Source organism: Patagioenas fasciata, chromosome 1, assembly GCF_037038585.1.
Source record: "Patagioenas fasciata isolate bPatFas1 chromosome 1, bPatFas1.hap1, whole genome shotgun sequence".
Classification (NCBI taxonomy): Eukaryota; Metazoa; Chordata; class Aves; order Columbiformes; family Columbidae; genus Patagioenas; species Patagioenas fasciata.
The window spans coordinates 183,355,882-183,375,240 of record NC_092520.1 but is presented as its reverse complement, the minus strand read 5'-3'; the positions used below and the strand labels follow the sequence as shown (position 1 = coordinate 183,375,240).

The 19,359-nt window shown below is 35.3% G+C and overlaps 1 protein-coding gene across 5 annotated transcripts in view; it reads right to left on the bottom strand.

The window, feature by feature from the left end:
- ADAMTS20 (ADAM metallopeptidase with thrombospondin type 1 motif 20) overlaps positions 1 to 19,359 on the bottom strand; it is a 102,036-nt gene that overhangs the window by 29,782 nt on the left and 52,895 nt on the right. For all 5 annotated transcript variants that reach the window (XM_065843681.2, XM_071802976.1, XM_071802982.1 and 2 more), the window contains 12 exons: positions 18,999 to 19,165; positions 18,760 to 18,889; positions 17,571 to 17,697; positions 16,686 to 16,896; positions 15,990 to 16,154; positions 15,121 to 15,285; positions 13,802 to 13,924; positions 12,372 to 12,479; positions 11,010 to 11,174; positions 10,502 to 10,792; positions 10,018 to 10,179; positions 8,471 to 8,647 (listed from right to left, as the gene is read on the bottom strand). In XM_065843681.2, coding sequence (XP_065699753.2) covers positions 8,471 to 8,647; positions 10,018 to 10,179; positions 10,502 to 10,792; positions 11,010 to 11,174; positions 12,372 to 12,479; positions 13,802 to 13,924; positions 15,121 to 15,285; positions 15,990 to 16,154; positions 16,686 to 16,896; positions 17,571 to 17,697; positions 18,760 to 18,889; positions 18,999 to 19,165 — 1,991 coding nt within the window. The remainder of the gene's footprint in view (positions 1 to 8,470; positions 8,648 to 10,017; positions 10,180 to 10,501; positions 10,793 to 11,009; positions 11,175 to 12,371; positions 12,480 to 13,801; positions 13,925 to 15,120; positions 15,286 to 15,989; positions 16,155 to 16,685; positions 16,897 to 17,570; positions 17,698 to 18,759; positions 18,890 to 18,998; positions 19,166 to 19,359) is intronic.

The window sequence follows — 19,359 nt, the reverse complement described above, 5'->3', positions numbered from 1 at the left end:
ATAAGTTTAATAACTTTTAGACTTGGGTCTCCAAAACGCTTTGAACCAACATTTGTGACTGGGGTTTTGGTTTTCAAAACTGCCACATATATACAGGCAGCTCAGAGAACTGATCACCGAGAACCCTTAAGCTTTTCTTAAAGTTGTAACTCTGCAAAAAAAGACATAGTAGCTTCACATTCCTTTCGTTTCTATTAAATGCCTATATATATTTATCAATGGTACTAAGGACCACCTGCTTTTTTCCCCCTTCCATGACATTGTTTTGTTTGTTTTTCTTTGACTATGTTCCCTGCTTACTTGTCCTCTTTCTAAATGGAGGGTCTGAAAGTTCTGCAAACCTTCTCATGCAAAAGTGTTCTAGGAATGTAAAAAATTACGTTATGCCTTCAAGATTAAGACTTGAGCATTATGTTATGACCCTCACTATTCTATACCTTTTGTCACTGAGTGGGAGCAGGACTCGGTCATTAAATCATAGCTCCAGAAAAAGGTTCAACAGCTGGCATCTTTAAGCTTTATCTTCAGAGATCATGTGCCAACTACCTATTCCAGTCCAGCTGTTCAATGGCATCAATTGCTGCTTTTATCAGTAACACTGTTTTGTTTTTTTTTTCCTGTTCAAGTATATATGAGCTTCCCCCATGAAAACAATGTCACTACAATATCATATTGAAGTTCATTGCAACACAAAGATTACTCATTTGTAAAGAAGCCTCACTTTTAGTAAAAGTGATTAGTTCACATCTCCCACCCTCCACCCCTTTTTTTAATAGATATATATTTCTTTTTAGGACCTTAAACATTAGCGTTTCTTAATAAAGGACACGTTAAATATAGACACAAAGCCACACAACATGCATAAAAAAGAAGGGTTAAAATGCAATTGTATTTCACAGACACAAGTCACAATCATTAAATTAAATTATCACACATACATTATAACTTATTTATTATTTCAAGCTATACAGGCAACATAGCACCAAAATGGAGAAATTTCCTCTAAACTTGATGAACAATACACAAATAATTGCTTTTGAATTTTGGAAACAAGTATTTTCTTCCATTTTTATATGAATTACCCTAAATGAAATCCACTATCTCAAGTCTCTTTTATTACATGATTTGGGTAGTGACATATGTTATCAGTTATCTCTGAAAAGGCACCCCCCCATTTCCAAAGTTTAAAAAAATGAATAGCATATGTTAACATTAAGACTTCAGCCAGTGGGATATTAAATAAACGTGCCGTATTGGTAATGAGGTATTCTGAAGTTCGACATTAGGCAGCAGCAGTAGAGGTAAAAGCCTGAAGCTGGTATTGAAAACCAGGTTCACTGATTCTGAATTCCCTTTTAATATAAAAGAGTATCTTTGAAAATATAAATACTTTTTACAAATTAGAGTGAATGAAGGTATTTATCATACATAGCAAGATTTTTTTTTTTTTGCATTAAAATGGAAAGAAATATTTCACTTATGAGATTCTGGGCTGCTTCTGCTCCTGCAGAAGTCAATGGGATGCCTGGGAGTAACAACACTGGAAGAAGACTGGAATGTCAACGTTGAAAGCAATAATAGATTTCTTCCACTAGTGCAAAGACAGAATTACACTGAAATTGCTCTGGAGCAACTAAAAAGAAAACTGAAGAACTAGAAAAACAGCCACATTAAAGAACACCACATTATGTGTCTGAAGGGCAGTAAGTAATAACAGCAATACATTTCTGACACTTAAATGTAACTTAGAAGATGAGCTGATCCACTCTTTTTATGCTTATTTTCTAGGAAATCACAAGTAATACTTAAGGAATTACATGAAAATCCTAAGAGTGAGAAAAGAAAAACACTTTATCAACATTTACAGAATCACAGACTGGCTGGGGTTGGAAGGGACCTCTGGAGATCATCTAGTTCAACCCACCTGCTAAAGCAGGTTCACCCAGAGCAGATCACACAGGTGGCGGGTTTTGAATGTCTCCAGAGAAGGAGACTCCACAGCCTCTTAAACAAAATATTATTACCTTCTGTAAGAGTAAAATCTTGCTTGTATCACTGACCATAAAGACACCTCAGCACAATTGGATTTAGACTGTTCCCAGAGAACTCTGAAAAACTAACATTCTTAAACTGCAGCTTTGTGAGATTTTTTTTTTTTAATATAATTTGAACTGGTAGTGGAACACTCATTTGTGATGCTCAATTCATTGACTAACAAAGTACAACTGACATGACTAGTTTGTTGCCAGTGTTTGATTCTTTTAATAGTCTCAGAACAATGTAAAAACACTTTGCACATGTACTTATTCTTGAGAAAGGTCTGCTTGTCAACTTTTAATCTTAGGTTGCTTTAATTACAGAAAGCATCTTTTAAAACTTCAAAGTAATTAAGAAAAGAATTCCACAGTTATCATCTGACTTCACAATAGGTATATGGTTAAATTTTATGACAAACTTTTAATAAGTCTTTAATTTGAAAATAATCGGATGTATCATAACTCACAATATAAATGTGAAGTAAAAGAACATGCATCCCAACATGTTAAGAAAACAAATATAAGAAACAGTGCTAATGACTGCATTACAATTAACTCACACTAGAGAGTATAAATCCTCTTCCATTAGTATTCAACTAAAATTCCAAATGTATATGTTTTTATGAGAATCAAACAGAAAACAATAACCTCAAGATGGACCTTAACTTCGCTGTACTCTGAACCGTAACTGGTAGTGCTTGGCAACCAAGCTGCACAAAGACTCTACGTGAAACTGTTCAGATGAGGAAACTGGAACACCTCAAAAAAGACTGATTGAGGTATAACTGAGGGTGGTGCAGAGCAAAGGCATAACTGTCTGCTTTTGAGGCAAGACTTGTTACCTGCAAGTTACAGCAGCTTCCCATGACACATCTGCTAAGAAAAACACACAGTAAGATATCCGCTTTCAAATGTGCTGTGAAGATTTACTGATAATGGAGTACCAAAACGGCCTTTAGGTAACACACAGTTACAATCTGGATTCAGTAATCCAGCTGTATTCTTTCTAAATGAATGAGAAAGGATGAGAAGCAAACATATATTTCAAGTTGTGACATACCTGGTAAAAATGTCTCTGATAAAATTTAGGTTGCTATCCACGCTCATCCAAGAACGAAAGCCCAAATGAAATATAAGGTGCCTAAACTAACACCAACTGCTGCCACCTAAGCAGGAACCTTGCTGTTTGGCTACCTAGCTCTACAAGGGTTTCGGTAAGCACTGAAAAACTATGCGGGAACCAAACCCATATTTTAACTCCCAAATATGTCAAAATTCCTGTGATCCAAAAATGTGAACACACTTTCCTCACTATGTGAAGCTGGAAGGTATTGTCTTCCCGTACAAATACCCTATTTTATTCCTTCAGGGTAATGCCTCCTCACACTTCATAAAACTTTAAAGAAAATATATGAAACAAAAGGTAGAGAGCACAGTCAAACATATATGTATCAGGAATTTTGAGAAGCCTACAATTGTTTTCTATTGTGCAGCAACAACCTAGGAGGCAGAGAAAAAGACTAGAATGGAAGATACGACCATTTAACCAAAGGAAGCTTCACTTTGTAGTCAGATAAAATCCTTGAAGTGAAGGAAACCTCCGTTAAGAAAAGCAGACTAGATGATTTGAAGAGTTACCACCTGTTGAACAGCAGAAGGAAGAGTAACACAAGAACTGTGTTCACATTACATGTTTTGCCCAGGTAACAGGCCAGGGCTTTGGCACTGGAAATCTAACTTGCTACTGTGTGTCAAATTACTTCTCAGGCAAGTACTGCCAAAAATAATATTTTTTTCTCTAGTTCAGGTACTTTACTTTGGTGCTACACATGAAAGCTTTGCCAGATTGTATATGTATCTGCATGATATATCTGAAGATTTGTTGTACCTAAACATAACCATTGATCCAACTACAAGTTGATTTGATTATATGTCCATGTAACTTTTTGGCAGGTAACAGACAATTGTTTGGCTATGAATACTAAAGCATGTGGATATGGGAAATGCTGTTCAAAGGAAAAAAACCCACAGTATTGAGAGTACTGAAACAGCATTCTTGAACTGAATTAAGATGGATTATTCTACAACTCTTCTAGGACAAAATTGTTAATTCTAGTCATTATGGTTCAGTTTTAAAATCTTATGGTATCTTTGCAAATTTGTAATATTCTCTCTTTTCATGCTTTAAATAAAAGCAACTTCTTGTCATGAGGGTCAGAAAACCTGAATCACTCTGATGAAAATTAATACAATACACTAGAAGTCTTACTGTATGAACTAAACACAAAAACACAATAATGCACTATACTATACTAGAACAAAGTACTCTCAGCCAGCTGTCAGAATGCTGTGGAATTTTTCTAGACGTTATATAACGTGACATATGGTTTCCATACTTTTTAGCTTGTAATTTATTCATTCTTTCACGAAATTTTGGATCATTGCCTAATCCCTTCACCAATGAAACTAGAGTAGTCTAAAAGAAAAAATCTCCAAGATATATGGGCCAAATTTACTGGTGGTGCAACTTCAAGTATTAACTTATAAATACATGATAAATATGTATATATCAAAATATATACATCTGCATTGTAATTTTTGTATATCAAAGAAGAGGTAGTGTACCTAGACACATGCCAATTAGGCAATTAAATCTTGAAATCAAATGTTTCAAATTTTGAAACACTTTATTTTAGGAATGTTTGTATAATATTTATGAACCTCAGTTACATTAAAATTGACACCAATATTATTTGAAAACAAGGCAGAGTCGCTCAAGATGCATGGACTGGGTGTAAAACCACTCTATTTCCTTTGGCTTTTGTTAAAAAGGCAGAAGAAAAAATAATATATCAGCCTCATTCAGTTCTTACTAAAGAAAATTCCTTTAGAAATTTGTACAAAACTAAGAGGGCAGAAGATCATTGTCAGAGTCTCTCAATGACCTTCAGATCAAATGAATTCACATTACAGGCAAAAGGATGTGTTTCCAGTCATCCCCCCTGTAAAACTTCAGAGTGTCCTTCTGGAGTGGATATCATGATATGAATATTTTGGACTGAATTAAAGTTTCAAAGAATCAAAGTTTCTGAATATGCATGTTATTTCTGAGAAAGTGTCCTAAAGTGGTACAAGCCTTTCAAATTTGAGATTTACTTGCCTCACAACCCTTTGGACAACTGCAGAACATGGTAGGAGAGGAACACACAGTGTTGGTGCTTTGTATTGGTTAGCTCTGGCAGCCACGGACAGACACTACAAAATCTAACAGCCCATAGCTGCTGAACTGCAGAAACATCAACAGAATTCTGGCTTCAAATCACAAGCAGAGCCTTCTGTGCAACCACCCTACTGTCCTTTTCCAAAATATGTTTTATTTTTATTACATTATGCAAAATGAATCCAAAACTGAAAGAAATGTACTTACAAGACATATTGCCAAGTGTCTTCTATCCTCAAATACATAGTGATAGCTAGTGGAAGAAGTCAGAATACCCCAATATAGAAGAGAACATAAAAGACGGTGACAACTGATAAACTAGAATAATCCTTCTACATGGTGGATCAGGTTCTTGACTCAGGATTCTGAATTAACCTTAAATAATTCTGCTTTTTTTGAACCTATTTCTGCTGGGATCTAAAATCCAAGAGGAAATTATCTAGCTATGTAAAAGCTGCAATATTCTGCAAGCGAACCTTTTAGTTCAGACATGGTTTAGACAGCTACATCAGAATAAGGAAAAGGTTTTTTAACCAATTTTGATACCTGTCTGTGGCTGGGCCAGAGACAGGGTCACTATTCAGGGAGGTCAAGTAGTTGTTCCAGGTAAAGCAATTGCTTAGAAATTCCCTTCCTTTTACTTATCCCCCCCACATATCACATTAATCCCATGCATGGCAGAAGTAAAAGATGGCAGAATCTATTATGGTAAATAACACTACCTGCGGGAAATCTTGCATTTCAGTTGCTACTTAATTTTTTACATTGGAATCTCACTAATAGAAAAGTGTAATCCATTGCTGCCCAGACACAAATATTACTGCATACTTTTATCAAAAATACAAATAGTATTTTATCTCTCTTGCTGTCTTTATAGAAAAGGGAATGTGTCAATGTGACATACTTGATGACTCCAGCCTCCAGAGAGTGTCCAGTCCTTAACAGTCCCCTATATTAGAGGATATTGTATGCCAGAAAGGCGTAAGATTGGCAGAGCCGTGACCTGTTGCCAAATTACCACATCACTCGCCAACCACCTATAGCTGAAGGCTAAACAAAGCAATTTCTTTTAGGTTACAGTGTTTCTGTCACTAACAGCTTTTACTGCTCATTCATAATAGACATCCTTAATTAATGATTTTTGCTCTGTTTAAACAGCAACAAAAATTAAATGAAGTTTGTGTGTTGGCAGCATTCAAACTAGCTAAATTACTAAAAAGTTACAGCGTATTTTATATGTAAGCCTGCTTTTATTTCTTGAGTACGTTTGTTTCTGCACAACACCATGTGACAGTGTGATGAAATTAAAACTGAATAACCATAGAGCTTGCAATCCAATAATGCATTAAACAGAGGCCGCAAACTCTCTCTCTGATAACTAGATTCCATTCCATTTTTAAGGATTAAAATGGCTTTTTATGTCAATTGAAACATAAACCAACATGAAAATCTTTGCAAAACTAAGCCACGTGTAACATCTCCATTAGCCTGGTGAAGACAAGCCTGAGAGGGGATCATCTTATTTACATTTATAAGTATCTCAAGGGTGGGTGCCAAGAGGATGGGACCAGACTCTTTTCAGTGGTGCCCAACGATAGGATGAGAGGCAATGGGCACAAACTGAAGCATGGGAGGTTCCATCTGAATATGAGGAGAAACTTCTTTACAGGAACACACTGCCCAGGGAGGCTATGGAGTCTCCTTCTCTGGCGACATTCAAGACCCGCCTGGACACATTCCTGTGTGACCTGTTACAGGCGAACCTGCTTTAGCAGGTGGGTTGGACTAGATGATCTCCAGAGGTCACTTCCAACCCCAGCCATTCTCTGATTCTGTGATTTATAAGATATTACAATAGCTTACAGGTAACTTATTTAGGCAGAACAAACAACATCACTCAGGGAAGGAACAGGCCATGAATAACTTTCAATCTAAAAAGAAAACAAACATTGAATGCAAAGGCAACGGTGTGCTGAATGCCCTGCTCTTCTTATCAGCATCCAAAGTACACACATTAATTAAGCAATAGCAAGTCACCACTGATTATTTGGCTAACAGCTAAATAAGATACTCTGGTGCCTGTTAAGCACAAACCTAAAGTCTGTTTTGCACAGTGGAAGAAAGAGATAACTGTGGTAAATTATTAATTCAAACTTCCATTTTGAAGTCTATTTGCAATAAATTAGAATAGATTATATAAACAGTAATAAACTATTTACAGTTGAAACTGGATAAGATTTTTTTAAAAGGTTTCAATTTTTAAAATGTATCCATGTTAATTAGAAAAAAAAAAAAAACTACAAAATTTTATTAATTAAAAAAAGAAAGAAAAATAGAACTGTTGTCCTGGCTCATCTTCCAGGGATGTCAATGAGAGGTTTTTAGCAGATTTGTGTGGAACCAGAACTGGATCCAACCTCCTTCGATTGCCATTATTCTCCTTAGAATTGAGCATAATAATAAATATTGTTGTTGAATTCACAGCTTGGGAAATATGACGTACTCTATATTGTAGAGCTTGCTACAATTGCTTCAGTATGTTAATAATCTGCTAGTGGCAATTTTAGAGATTAATAGTGATTACTGTAGGCAGTTTTACACATTAATAGACAGTGACATGTAGACAATAACATGTTATAGTTACATACATAATTATACATAGACAGCTTTAATTAGTCACTGTTTTAAAACCACAAATATAAACTTTTATACACAAATGTACACATAATATGGAGTAAAATGCTTGATGACAGAGCATAATATAAACATGTCAGTTGTACTTAAATATAGTATTAGAAAAAAAATATGCACTAAAAAGCTTTTTTTTTTTACAAATATAAATATGTAGATAATACTACAGTATAAATTACAGCATACACTTTTAAATACTTTAAACACAGATCAAATCATAACCCTTCAAAATAGAACAACCTATTACGTATTACTATTGGCTATGATGATTTCTGGTAATTTTCAAAATATTGTCTATGATGTTTTACAGAGCATGATACTGTTCCCACTGAACTAAATGGCTGTTTCCCATTTAATTCAATGACTTCAGGAATGATTGCTTAATAAAACTACATAGACCATATTCCACATGCATTATTATTTCACTGTTACCAAATAAAGTAATATAATTTCTAAAAGACAAGGGGAAATAGAGTGATAGAAAGAATAAGAAAGCAAAAGATATTAGTGAATGCTATCGTACCGATTTCCATGGTCCCCGATGCCATGAAACATCACCAGGGCAAGAATGCACATTACATTGTGCCATATTAGGCGGTTTGTCTAGAATTTCACAGTTTTGATCACCCAACATTTGGCCAGTAGGAAGTTGACAAATCACCAGTCTTGTCTTTATTCCATCTCCACAGGTTTGAGTACACTGAAATACAGAATTTTATATGCAATATTTTTGTTGAGACAGTCATTACATGCCATTCAAATAAAGAGATACAGCAATAATCAGTACATGTTATTATTTACTATGTCTGTTTTCCTGTTCCCTGGACACTTAATTCAAGAATAAGGACTTACAGTCTAACTTCATATAATGAAAAAACAATTCTGTCACCAGAATGTTTACCAAATTAGACTTCTATAGTTTATCAAGTGATTTTCTACAATAAGTTATAGAGAATCTACTTTGTCAAGGAGAAGTAACCATTTGTGAGAATAAATGTGCATATATACATACTTCTTTAATAGGCAGAAAAGATGGAAATTGGTCCTACAAATATTCTTCTGATGCCCAGAAAAACATCAAACAATGGGCACACCTTCTCATAGTCTAATTTATACAGACTAAGTGTAAAATACTTAGAGGATGTGTTTTCTGGGTTTCAGTTTTCCTGTAATTCTTTGATTCCAGGCAAAAATACTAATTTTCATTTCTAATGATCTATTAAAAACAGTCTGATCAAAAGTGAGCACATTCCAATAGCTTGTAGCTTTTTACTGTTTTTCAGAGGGTTTTAAACGAGACAAAAACTGCAGCATCTGCATTAACTGGATGCCAAGTCTGCAGCTATGGACAGAAAGAACAAGACACTCAGATGGGCCTTGAGAACTAAATGGCTAAAATGAGGGGAAATAAAAGATTAAAAAGTCACTAAATTTTTCTTCTTTTCCCAACTCTAGAGATTGATTTATCAAGAACAAGAGGACAGGAATCACAAGGGGCTGGATTAGAATGAATGCCAAACCAGGTTTAACTCTTTCTGTTGTGTTTGAGCAAGAATGTGTGGTCAGGATAAGACATCACACTGCATGGAGAAACTGTTCTTTGTGCAATAATGTATAATGTTTCATCAAAATATTGTAACCCAGGAACATCTATTAGATGCATGATCCTATCTTTATACTTCTAATTTGTAACTTCAGCCTAGTAGATACTCTTACTACTTGCAGTTATGCTAGGTAGTACCTACGAAATTTGATGTAAAAAAGTGTCTTTATAGTTTCTTGTACTCGCTTTTTTTCTTAGACTAGCTACTACACTGAGGTTTTTCTGCATGCAATTCATCCTTTTGTAACAGAAAGTAATCTTGTATGTCTCATAATTGAGTGTTGCAGAGGTATCTTATGTTGTACATCCTTAGCCTCACACAGTACTTACTTCTTTTGGATGTATATTTACTCATAATTACAGTACAATTCTGGATTTGATCAAAGAACAAGGTTTAGGTAAACAGGATGAAACTCATTGTTTTTAAATAAGTAAAAAAAAAAAAAAAAGGTGTGAAATGATCTTACTTCTCCCCAGTTCCCATAGTTCCAGCGTGGGCAGGGTCCAGAATCACAGTGTCTTGACTCTGGGGGTTTTGTTGCCTCATCACAATAACTGGCACTTCTTCCTTCTTCATCTTGACATACTACAACTCGACGGTGAAATCCACCTGCACAAGTACTAGAGCACTACCAAAAAATGTAAACATATGTATCACCATTGCATAATCAGAAAAATATAAAATATGTTGGGTAAAACAACATAAAACTAGTGGTTTTAATATTAACTTTTAAAACTGAAATTTGCAAATAAAAATTACTACTATGCAGAAGTATTTTAAAGTTGAAATAACAGAAAAGTTACATGTTGAATTTAATATAATAACAACAATAACAATAATTTTTTAAATATATGTGCTTCTCTTGTGACCAAATCAGTACTGCAATAATATGTCTAAAAATGTTAACAGCCCCAAAAGTACAAATTAATATATTAAAAAAAAATTCTTACTGCTCCCCAGGGTCCAGTTCTCCATTGATATCCTCCCACAGAGGGACGGTTCCACTGGTTTCTGTTGTCTTGTGGATGGTGTATTGGAAGGTAACCTATTTCTGGAAAATGGCTTGGATGGTCATGTATTTTCGGAATATGATGATAAACTGGTGGACATGGTGGCATGTTACATTCTTGTTCTTTGGAAGGTCGGCCTTCAGGATCACAGTAATTCTCGTTGATTTCTTGATGACGGTTGACACAGATAACTTGTCTTGTTACTATTCCACTATCACACGTAACTGTGCACTGACCAAAAATTAACGCAACGTTTGTGACAGAACATTGATAATAATCAAAGATATTTATATTTACTTTTGACAGTAAGAAATATATACTTTGTGATTGAAATTGCACTCCTTGAAAAAACACTTGTGCAGATTATGAAATCTCAATTTCTAACCAGAGACTTTGGTCAATAATCTAAATAGACATATTTAAAAAATAAATTACAATCAATACTTACAGGGGACCAATTTCCAACTTGCCACTCTCCACATGGGCTGAAGCAGCTTGAAATTTCAGCTGGTCGTGGTAAATGAGCACAGAGAGATTCATCTGCTATTCCTCCATGAGCATCTCTACAACTCACATAGCGAGCACGATCACCTTTCCCACAGGATGCAGAACACTGTCAGAGAACAATCCAAGCTCATCGCAGTTTGGGAGACCAAAACAAGATCATGCAAGCATCTCAAATACTAAAATAGCTTAGTATCAGCTTGACTTCAGAATTAAACACTAAGAGCCAGATTTCCATTTCACACTAATTGAGCCATGAATTCAGGAAGGAAAGTGAAATATTGCTGAATGGTTTAGGCCTTCAGAATTCCCTTTGGCTTGGAACTGAATTGCATGACCTTGATACTTAGGAAGCAATTCAGCATATCTGGACAGGCAGTACTCCAACTATAACATGGAATCATTATACAATTGCAAAACCAACTTCTTTATTTATTCAAAATAAAAATATTAGAGAGTAACTTCCTGAACATTTTAGTTATTACACAGTGATGCAACATTTACATCAACTGATTTAATAAAAACTGATATTTACAATCTATTTGCCATCGCAGTTCACATTAGAATACTGCATTGAGCCCCTTCTGATGCCTTTACAGATGAGAAGTTCAAGGTGTATTTAGTTAATGTAGCTGTGCAAAGATATAATTGTGTTATATGCTCTGTTAAGAACCTCAAGGGATTAACAGACACACCTACATTTTCATAGATAATTTTAAATTCTCACATGGCTGTCAAATAAAACACTATCAACATCAAAAACTCTTCCACTTAAAGTTTGTGTAGAAACCATATTTATAATGTTTATTTTACAAATTATGTAAAATTAGATCTTTAAATCCCAAAACTCTTTAATATTGCTATTCACATGAAAGATTTAAATCATATCTTAGAATGAAAGATGTTCTCCATACTCAGAAACCGATTATTAAAAAACAAAACACCCAAACCAAACAACAAAACAAAAAAACCCCAAAACAATAAAACAAACAAACAAAATAACCCCACAACACTTCTTTGCATACTCTGAGTCATAGGAAAGCTATTTTGCTCAGAATCCAGCCCCTAGCATCCTTTCCCTCCCCCCCCCCCCAAAAAAAAAAGATTTGAAGCATACAGAATTTGCTGGGAACATCTATCTCCCCCTTAAGAAACGAGGTCTTAAAAAAAATTTTTAAAAATGGAATTCTTTTAGAATTCATCATCAGCAGATTTAAGTCTGAAAAATATATGAGAGCTTTACAGAAAAATGGGTGAAGGAATGGAGGACTGCTCTGTAAGATGTGACCAATATTACTTTACATACTGGAGTCCATGATCCGTATCTCCATTGGGTCATCTTCCCTACAGGAACCAGAGGAAGCGCTGTAGTCCATAATTTTGTATTTTCAGGACAAGAGGGCAATTCACATTCCTGTGGGGGCAAGCAAAAAAAGCTTTCAAAATATGCATTTTGAAAAAGCCAAAGGTAAAGCAAATGGCTCCCACAGAGTCAGATCCTACCATTACGATAAGCCAGCATTAACAAGTAAATACTATCTTCTAAATTTCCCTGGCCTTATTCAAAGTCTTTTCATTGAATTGTTTTGTTTCAAACTGCAAGTCAAAGAAAATCTATTTGATGTTAAAACTGTATTTGTAACAACTAATGATGTTTGCACTGTGAACAAGAACTCTATTGGGCAACTTTCTGGAGAGAAGGGGCACAGACATTACAATGTCCTGGGTAACAGCCACATGCAGCACAGAAGAACCGAGTGAGGGCAGTGGCTGTGCTGTCCTGTCCTTTATACGTCCAGCTACTGAGAACACAAAATTGCCCAGTTTCAGCCAACAGCTGAACAGATACCACAATCCAAAATACAAAGCATACTCAAACCCAACATTTTCACACGGAAAAGGAAATTGGTATCAGTTACTTGGCTTTTATATTTTGAACTCTTATTCAAGAAGCCATCAGAGTGCTGGTAACTTGTGTCTGGTTTACTCTGGACCATAGAATCCTTTTTTTTCCCCCCCTTTTCTCCTTGAGACAAGAAGCACAGTATATCCTCAAGGAGGTATATGGTTACAAGCTTAGCTGGATATAAACGAGATGTATCAATCTCTTGGCCAGATCAATGTATTAATACATAGCACCTAAGACACCAATTGCTGTTTACCTGACTCTATTAAAAACATTTCTTCTGAGAAATAATAGATTTAAATTAAGGGAAGTGATGAAGGAAGTAAACTGAGACAAGAAGAAAGCGTAGAGAACCATATGAATACCATATTGAATCATAATTTGTGTCTACACAGTTTTGAAAAAATATTACTCCAACAACTAAAGCTTTCTTCAAGTAACCATAGCGTTCCTTTAAGAAGTATATACAAGCAGAATTTTAGAGAATACCAAGCCAGTTAGGTGCTGTTATTAAACATCATGGCAAGCAGTCTCCTTGTAATATTCTACATGTTGGAGCTTTGCCCCTTGCCCCCCCTTCAAATAATCAAAGGTCTTTGGACTGCTTCAATCATGTACCAAATTTTCAAGTCTCTGATCTCCAAATTACTCTTACCTAATTCCCTAGTCCAAATTTAATGTTCAGGAAAGAAGTAGATAGTTTCAGTCTTTTTTTCTCATTTTAGAACTTGTTTCTGCAAGCTCCTTCAAAGAGTCAGTAGACAACAATCATATTTAGATGTTTTTAACTAAAACGTGCAATCAGCTGAAAGGTATATTTTTTAACTTACTTGGTTATCTCTAGGACGAGTAGCAGCATTACATTCCCTGTCATCATCCAAAATAACTCTGTAAGTCCCAGTAACACATTTGACTGCACGCATCTGGTATCCGCGTCCACACGTTACACTACACTGTCAAAGTCAATAATTTCACACACTTGAAATGGCACTATTTATAATCAAATTTAATTTTAAATTACAGATTCTATTTTAAATCTCTGAAATGACTATGGTGTTAACTTCCTTCATGGCAGATCATACAGTGCTTAACTAGTGACCACAACACACCAATATTTTGGCTATTGCTAAATAGTGTCCATGCAGGAAAACAGCTGTCTCTTTTCTCCCATCTACCCCCTACAGTCATTCGGCTGGAGACTGGGAGGGAACACAGCCAGGACAGCTGACCCAAACCGATCCAAGGGACAATCCATGCCACAGAATGTCATACTTAGCAACAAAAACTGGGGTAGAGGAAGTGGGGAGGGGAGGGAGCAAGAGGTGGCTACCAAATGAGTCACTGGCTGTTGTTAAACATCTTTCCCTTCACTATAGAGTTTGACAAGAGCATACTCAAAGGTGGCACCTAAAATGTTAGATGTCTGAAAACAGTGTGACATAAATCCCATCCTACAAATATTGTGTTTCAAGCACAAGTACTAGTAAAAACCCAGGTCCTGAATAGCTATTACCAGACAGTAGGATGGAAAAACCACAATCAAAAAGTGACAAGGACTGGTAAATTGCTTGTACAAGCTATTCCAGCAAGGCCACACACACAGTGATTTTCCATTCAGAATAATTATATGATGGGACTGAAGTAGTTCATTATTTCTTTTTTGCATTTACTTTGTAGAAATAGAAAGCCATCAACTTCAGAACAAAAATTACTCAAAAGGCATTCAGTATTATGTTAGACAACAGTGTGGTTATCTCTAACATGAAAAAGTATTGCATGAGAAAAGTTCTACACAAAATAAAGGTATAAGTTAAATATATACTTAATTTCCAAAGGCATATTTATTCTGTATTTTACTAACAGGTTATATGTAAAAAAAAATAAATAAAAAAAATCAGCTGCATCTTTGATATCAAGGCTCCGGGTCAATGACTAATTTAGGTATTTAACTTATATGTGGCTGTTCCTAAATTACATGTTGGATAGTTGCTAGTAGAAAAAACCAACCAACCAACCAACCAAAAACATGTAAATCAATTCAACCAAAGTAACTGCTTAAGATCCAATTAAAATGTTTAAAAGGTATTGTTTTGTGATCCGTCATAATCTGAACAAGAAACCAAGAAGCCAGGAATCGTTATGTACTTACTGATCCCCAAGGCCCTACTTGCCAAGATGCACATTCATGAAGTTCACATGCTGTTACTGATTCTGGTCTCTCATTGGGATTACAGAAATCATCTCTCAGTGGTTCATCATTAAGTTGGCACCATACTTGACGATGCTTCATTCCTTTTCCACATGTCACAGGACACTGTAAAGTTATTAGAGTCATCGGTTTGTAAAGACATGAATCTGCATTAGTGTCTTCACTTTATTTTACAGTAATCTGTTGGATTTTAAGGATAACATAAATAACAAAAGTATTCCATGAATGTTAGTCCAACAAAAGTAGTTCTTTTATGAACTCTCCGTTTCCTGTAAACATCAAGCCAAATAATAATACAAAGGAATCAATATTAAGTTTCTAAAGCTACAAAAATATGAGAATAATGTACACACCATTTATTTCCATTAGAATAAAGAATACTTGTTTAAAATATGAGTGCACATATCACAGCTTTTACAAGAAAAATGTTTAAGCCACCCACAATTTTTTTATACTCATTTCCTCTATAATAAAATGGATATAATTCTGTGCTTCATTTGGCTGGATGGTTCCTTTTGCTACACAAGAAAGGAAGGTACATATATTACTCTACATAGGCTTAAGTAGCTTCACTATCTCATTTTAATGTAACAAAATCTCAGAGAAAAATAAATTCTAGGTGTGTTTTTTAGAAATTCTCATGCCATCTGTACATCTGGGACGTATATCAGCCAAGTCCTAGGACTTCAGAATTTTTACTTTCATGTGTCCCAAAATAGCCAGAACAAGAAAAACAAACACTTAAAGCAGCTTATTTTAATATAGATGACCAGGATCAAAGGTGTGTTAAGTTTTACGTCATTCATTACCTCACTCCACTCACTAGCAGACCAGCTTGGACATAAGAATTCATTGCAACTCTGTGTTACAACTCTGGGAAGTTCCCGGCATTCTCTGTCAGGAAGATGACGACCCAAATTGTTCATACAAAAAGCCTCTCTAGTTCTGACACCTCTTTCACAGCTCCTGGAACACTGCAGTGTACAGAAAACATTATGAAACATGAAACACAACAGGGTAAAACCATATCAAAATACATTATGAGTCCTATAGGTGAAAGACATTAATGATTGCATTAGACAAATGTATAATACATTTAATCCAAGACTGCTAATATGTTTGTGTAAGTTAAATTGGGCACCTTGTTCAGTAGTTTCAACATGAAAGTTTTCAATTAAGATTAAAACCAAAATAGTTCTTATTCCTTTTCTTCAAAATACTTCCAGAATTATTAAGGCTGTAAACAAAATATACACCTTTAACCACCATTCTCTGCTTCCTTCCAAAACCAAGCTGCAAACAATTTGACTACAGTGTCTTACAAAAATATAAGGAAGCTGCTGAAATATAAAGGTTGGTATTAGCTACTCCTGCAACTCTGCATTTGTCAAACATTATTTTCCTTCACTTACTTAAACTAAAAAATAAATTACATAGAAATAAAAATTTGATATGAATGCTAACCGGAACTACAATGGCACAATTATAAGGTTTTGAATTTGTACCTCTGACCATTCTGTGTAGTGCCAACTTGTTAACATACAGTCACCATGGCAGGGCTCTCTGGTTGGTGGTTTCTGCTGATCAGCACAGTACTTATCATCCACTGGAGCAATGAGTCCTTTTGAAACGGAGTACTTCATGCAGTGGATCTCTACAGACCGATACCCTGGGCCACACTTTGATGTGCAGTCACTTTTACCAACATTGTGCCACCTACAAGGATAGACTGTTATGGAAAGCTAACTTCGTTTTAAAAAATAAGACCATGGTGAATAAAGAACTCCAAGAACGTACCAGGAATTATCATGTAAATATAGACATGCATTTTAGGGAACAGATGAAACTGTAAAATGTATCTCATGACTAGAATTTTCAAAGCAATATAAGAGAATTTGACTCATAGGCTTAAAAACATCTTTTTAAATTTAAAGGATCTTTTGTTTTAATCTCCTAGGTGACTTTGAAAAAAAAAATAAGCTATAATTCTAGCTGTTCATCCTTTGAACACTTCAGCGTGGGCTTTCTTGGAGTGCAAAAACACAAGTCTGTTTCAAATTAGTTCCAGTTGTGGGTACAGTTCCGGTGAAAAATGTATGCTACCCAGCAATTCAAGTTTTTGCACCACGATAGATAGAGCAGATTCACAGTCCTAATAAAAGACTTTGTTTTTTACTAATACAAGTTAGAAAAGTACACTAGTTCCACTCATATTCAGAGGTGCAAACATAATGTATAAACCCATTATAACAATAGATTTGAGGAACGGAAGGAGGGATGGGAGCGATGAGGCAGGTAGAGAGGGGTGAAGAGGATAAAGCAATCTGAATTATTTTGTTTCAATCTCTATCAACAAAAATATGTAAGACCACAATAGTTCCTCTTTTTACCTTAATTCACACTCCGTATTACACTCCTCAAAGACATCTGGTACAGTGGGTATAAGTTCACATCTTTGATCAGACACTACCACATGATCAGTTTTACGTATGCATATCATTCTTCTTCTTCGAATACCTTGCAAAGGAAACAAAAGAAGTGAGTACAGGGCTGAAAATAGGGGTGCCTTTTTACACTAATGGATTCCATTCATCTTTTAGGAATTTAACTGTGATACCCCATTAATACTAATCATTGTATAGAGCAGGCTCTGCACAAACATTCTGCTTGGAGAACAACCTTGTTGCAGGCATCTCTGCCACCTCCCAGCCATAGTACAAGGATTTCATGAGGATATCAGCTTCCAGAAAACCATGAAACTGCAACAGTCAATTCACCCATAAGGCTAGGTATTCCAAATGCATCACATCCGTCCTTTGCTAAATTGCTAAATTTTCAGTCCACCATGGTAACTTAGAGTTTGTGATCTTCCTCTTTAAGGAAGCAGAAAATTTGATCACAGAATACCTCAAGATCTGGAGTGCCAGAAAAACTACCACAGCTGACAGACAGTCTGCTTCTCTCACACGAGTGTATACAGCCTGATTCAAAACCAGAAGAAACTCACCATCACATAACTACAGGCACTTCTAGCACCTGTCAATAGGAGTATCTATCAAAAATCTGTGTAGGTACACTTTATGTATACCCTTCATACATATCGCAGTTTTATTTTTACACTGGAATGTCCTATAGAATAATAGTTAGAAATTGTAAAATATAGCTTTACTCCACCTAGCAGATAACCAAAAAATACAAATAAATATCTATGACAAAGTGGCCTATCTGGAAAAAGGATAACAGAAGCCTGGTACACATTAGTAAATATACAATACCACTTTCTAAGGATACATTAGATTTGATTTGATGATTTTTTTTTTTTAATAAACCGCCCCTATGGTTACAAAAGAAAAGAACACAAATGTACTTCTGAATATAGAATTGTATTCCATAAGTACTGAAAACAGCAAAACAAAATCAGAAGCCATTCTGCCCTTAAAGGCTCTGTGCACCTAAAGTTTACTGAGAGTGCCCAGTTTCTTCCTTATGAGCACAGACAAAAAATTTGAGTACTTAAGACCAGTCCCTTCCTAAATGGCATCAGGTCTTTGGTTCTGGTGACAAAAGGACTCACAGTACCTTGGCACATCCTGCTGCAGTCTTGCCAGGGTCCATAAGGATCCCATGCAAACACATCACTTCTGTCTTCTATTGGGATATTGAATGAGTAGTGCACATCAGGGTTGTATAAATTCCCTACACACAAAACCTTAATTGAGATAAAATGATATCTGGTTTTCAGTGAATTTGAAAATAAAATTATGAAAATAATGATTATGTAGCAAATTTTCAAACTTAAGAAAAAAGAAAACATGCACCTGTAAGGTTAGCTCTTCTTCGACTCTATCAGTGCTGTTAATTCGTTCTATCGTATTGTTTGAACCACTGTACTCAAAAATGGCTCCTTGTATATTGATTTCTCTTTTTGACATGCTTACAACAAAATTTCCATTCAAGATAAAATTTCCATGAATATCAGATAAAGCTATAAATAAAATAAAATATTGGAAATAAAGCATCTATTTAATTAAAAGGTTGTATCAATAAAAACTCCTAATAATCTATCTTCCCACCAACACAGCTTTATTTTAGTCCATCTGTAATACTTTAAAATTGTATCAAACAGTTTCTCAGGCATTAATTCAGTCCTAAACATCAGCAGCTTTCATCAGGCAGTTG